We start from the raw sequence: 3,916 nt of genomic DNA, 5'->3' as shown, positions 1-3,916 counted from the left end.
TCACACCTTCACTACGTCAGCTCAAAGCCAAAGGCAGACAACTGGAAAGACTTCAAAATAAAACTGGAAAATTCTTAAGGACATGTACAAAAACCAAATTATCCTCTACAAAGATTCCAAAGCTTCTGCTAAAACTTCCGATTACTCTGGCCTGATTCATTCAAACAGACACAGCTCTAGGACTCTTTACTCACTTCTCTCCAACACAACAAAAACCCCTGACTTTCTTTGTAATCATCTCTTTTCACCCTGACTTTTGCAATGCTCTAATGTCATTCTTTGTTTCAAAGATTACCACCATCCATTATCACCTCACAAACCAAGTTGCAGTTCCTGTAGTCTCTGGCGTGGACTCCCACCCTCTGTATGTGACGGTGACGACCATGAGTAGCTCGTTCAGCCGAAGACTGCTGCACCCCCAGTGCAAAAAGAAACCATACCTGAGGTCCTTTGTCCCAACAGTCAGACTATACAACAACACGGTCTAGGACTGCTGAAACTGCTGCTGTTTTTTAACAATTTATCTTGTTATTGATGATGTGTACTTTTACTCCCAGTTTCTAATATTACAATTTTATTCGTAGTCAATGCTACTTTGTTTTTTCTAACAGCTATATTTCTTGTTTTGACCAGTGGTGCCAGCAGGGGGTGGCCACCCCTGGCCGACACCTGGCCACCCCAGTGGCCACGCCACGGTCACCCCACTAGCCACTACAAACTGTGGTAGCATCAGTTGTGCATTTGATCCCAAATGTACAGCCAGCAGGTGGCAAGTAGCTCTGATCACCTAAACCGGCCCACACCCCCTCCCCTCCCCTCCCTGCTGCCTTTGAGTGTGCAGACATCAAAAGACGAGCCGCTGAATGCAGAACACGGATAAGACGGTGAGGCTGGTCTTCCTTTGGGGTTCACTCCCGCGTTCGAACACTCAGAGCCTTTGGGGCGGAAGTAAAACATTTCTGGAGGCGCCACTGGTTTTGACTGCTGTGACAACTGAATTTCCTATTCTATCTTATCTTAACAACCTTTTCAAGTTTTGCTCTCAGAAACAGAGACATGAAAACACAAATCTTCAATCCAAGGTTGTCAAATGAAGCAGAAAGAACACAAAGTTGTAAATGTTCTTCTTTCCACAAACACAATCTTCTCCTTCAGCTTCTTCTCTTGGTGTTTCTGTGGAGAACAAACCAGAGAAAGTCTGGGATGGTGACCTCACTGATTCCATTTGTGTTGCAGCTTCCTTCAGTCTCCATGACAACAACACAAAAACATTGGAATCCCAAAGTTCAAAGAAACCACAAGAAAACAGATTGGACTCCCAAAAGTTTGACATTCATGTTCCAAAATGTCTCCAATCCACATTCTAGAGATTTTCATTTCTCTCCATTTCTGACTCCAAACATGACTCCACAGAATCTGAACAGTTCAAACGTTTAGTTGTAGATGATCCAAAGCAGAGAAATCACTGAAAACAAACATTTCACTTCTTTAAGGAACTACTTCACTTTACACAACTCTGCTGTGGATCCTAAACACACCAACAGTCCAGCATGGAGCGGCTGAGTGAAAGTGGTCTGGACTCTGTGGAGGAGAGTCATGCTTTCAGAGACGCTGTAGAAGGACAGAACACCTGCTCTGTGATCCAGGTACACTCCTACTCTGGAGGGAACACGAGCTGAGATGGAGGTTTCTATGCTGTTGTGGACAAATGAGAACAAGTCTGGCTGACAATATAATGACCAAGACTTATCATTTAAACCAAATCCACTTTCACTTCCAGATCTGCTGATGTTCTTGTATGCGACTGCTACTTTGACATATTCTCCTCTCCTCTCCACCTCCCAGTAACAACGTCCAGTCAGACTCTCTCTACTCAGAACCTGAAACCAATCAGTAAATCTGTCTGGATGATCAGAATCAGACTGAGGTTCTTCCATCGCTGTCACCTTTCTGTTCTCCTCTGACAGTAACAGATGTCTGTGTGCTGTGTTTGGATCCAGTGTGATTTGACGTGAATATCTGAGGAAGTCAGCTCTGCTCTTTGGTTCTGGTTCTGGTTCTGACAGTAAAACGTCCACATGAGAGACGGTCAGTGAGATGTTTGTCCATTCCTCTCTCAGAATGTCCTGCAGTTTGTCTCTGAGCTCTGACACAGCTGCTGTCACATCCTCAAAGTATGTCAGAGGACGGACATGGATGCTGGCTGAGGGGGTGGACTCACTGAGTGGGGGCAGTGAGGGGTAGTTGAGCAGAAAGTGGCTGTGATCCTCTGTGAGCCAGAGCTGCTTCAGCTCAGCGTCTCTCCTCTTCAGCTCAGCCATGTCCTGCTCCAGCTCCTCCTGAAGACCTTTGACTCGCCTCACTTCAGTTTGCTGCTGGGATCTGATCTGCTGCTCCACATCACGGCTTCTTTTCTGGAGGAGACGGATCATCTGAGTGAAGATCTTCTCACTGTCCTCCACGCTTTGATCAGCAGAGTGATTGATGGCCTCCACCTCCCGTTGGAGCAGCTTCACCTCTTTCTCTCTGTCCTGGATTCTCTGCTGGATTTGTTGCTGACTCTCCTCCAGCTCTCTCTGCTTCTCAGTCCTTTCTGCTGCAGCTGAGACTGTGTCGTGGCCTCTGTGTTCTTCCACAGAGCAGAGATAACAGATGCTCTTCTGATCAGTGCGACAGAACATCTTCATCACCTCATCATGACGGGAGCAGATGTTCTCCTGCAGCTTCTTGGAGGGTTCCACCAGCTTGTGTTTCTTCAATGCAGCTGCTTTCAAATGAGGCTGAAGGTGTTCCTCACAGTAAGAGGCCAGGCAGCTCAAGCAGGACTTGATGGCTTTCAGTTTTCTTCCAGTGCAGACGTCACAGACCACATCTTCAGGTCCAGCATAGCAGAGACCAGCAGGAGCAGCTTGGAGTCCGGTCTTCTTCAGCTGCTCCACTAAAGCTGCTAACATGACATTTATCACCAGAACAGGCCTCGGTGTGAAGGTCTTCCTGCACTGAGGACAGCTGGGGACTTTCTCCTCTGCATCCCACAATCCTTGAAGACACTTCATGCAGTAGCTGTGTCCACAGGGAATAGTCACCGGATCCTTCAGCAGATCCAGACAGATGGAACAGCAGAAGCTTTCTTCATCCAGATCTGGTCTTTTCTGCGCCATTTCTCCTCTCAGACACACAGACTGTGAGATTTACACTTTCTCAGAAATCGGTTTGACTCTGATCCTCCAATCAGATGGTTTCACTGTGAGTTCAGCCAAACAGCTTCTTTCTTCTCTTCCTGTTTGTTACCGCCATCATGACAGAGGTGCTGCAGATGAGGAAGAGGAGAACTTTAGAGAAGATGGTTGTTAGATCAGGATAGGAACCAAAGAACCTGAGAAATGTGTCATCAGCAGGTGGGTCAGATTTCTACATTTATTTCATCCTTTAAACATAACAGATGCACTGAAGGACCATGATGCAACAGTTTTTCCAGAAGAAAAGGCATTTCTATTACAAACTAAACTGAAAATGAAAGCAAAAGCTTTAAGTTTCAACAAGAACAGAAATCATACAGAACGTTAAACTGTTTGATCAGTTCCATGTAAAAACAGAATCATTCTAGTCATTCTACTAATAAATTCTAATGTTTTTTTACAGAACAAACATCAAATTGTCAAACATTTCTGACCACATCCTGTGAATATTCTAGGAACTAAAATCAATTCTCAGAGTTTCTTCTGTAGTTCAGACTGTTGCTGCTGTGCTGCTCTTTGACGCTGCAGAGACGCTGCTGAAAAACACCTGAAGACAACTGTCAGCTGCTACAAAAAGGACAAGACGTGTTGTTCTTCACACAGCTTCATGTTTGAAACACTCGGAATTTTAGGAAATCTGTTTGCTTGATTGATGATGAGTCAGATTGCTGCTGAAG

General features: G+C 45.3%; 1 protein-coding gene across 1 annotated transcript; it reads right to left on the bottom strand.

Moving 5' to 3' along the window:
• Positions 1-1,014: 1,014 nt before the first annotated feature.
• LOC101175622 (tripartite motif-containing protein 16-like) lies at positions 1,015-3,176 on the bottom strand. The gene has a single exon (XM_004085354.4). The coding sequence runs from the start codon at positions 3,159-3,161 to the stop codon at positions 1,497-1,499; it is 1,665 nt and encodes a 554-aa protein (XP_004085402.2). The 5' UTR covers positions 3,162-3,176; the 3' UTR covers positions 1,015-1,496.
• Between the last annotated feature and the right edge of the window lie 740 nt (positions 3,177-3,916).

Source organism: Oryzias latipes, chromosome 18, assembly GCF_002234675.1.
Source record: "Oryzias latipes chromosome 18, ASM223467v1".
NCBI lineage: Eukaryota > Metazoa > Chordata > Actinopteri > Beloniformes > Adrianichthyidae > Oryzias > Oryzias latipes.
The sequence above is the reverse complement of the archived record's forward strand: the minus strand, read 5'-3'. Positions and strand labels throughout refer to the sequence as shown.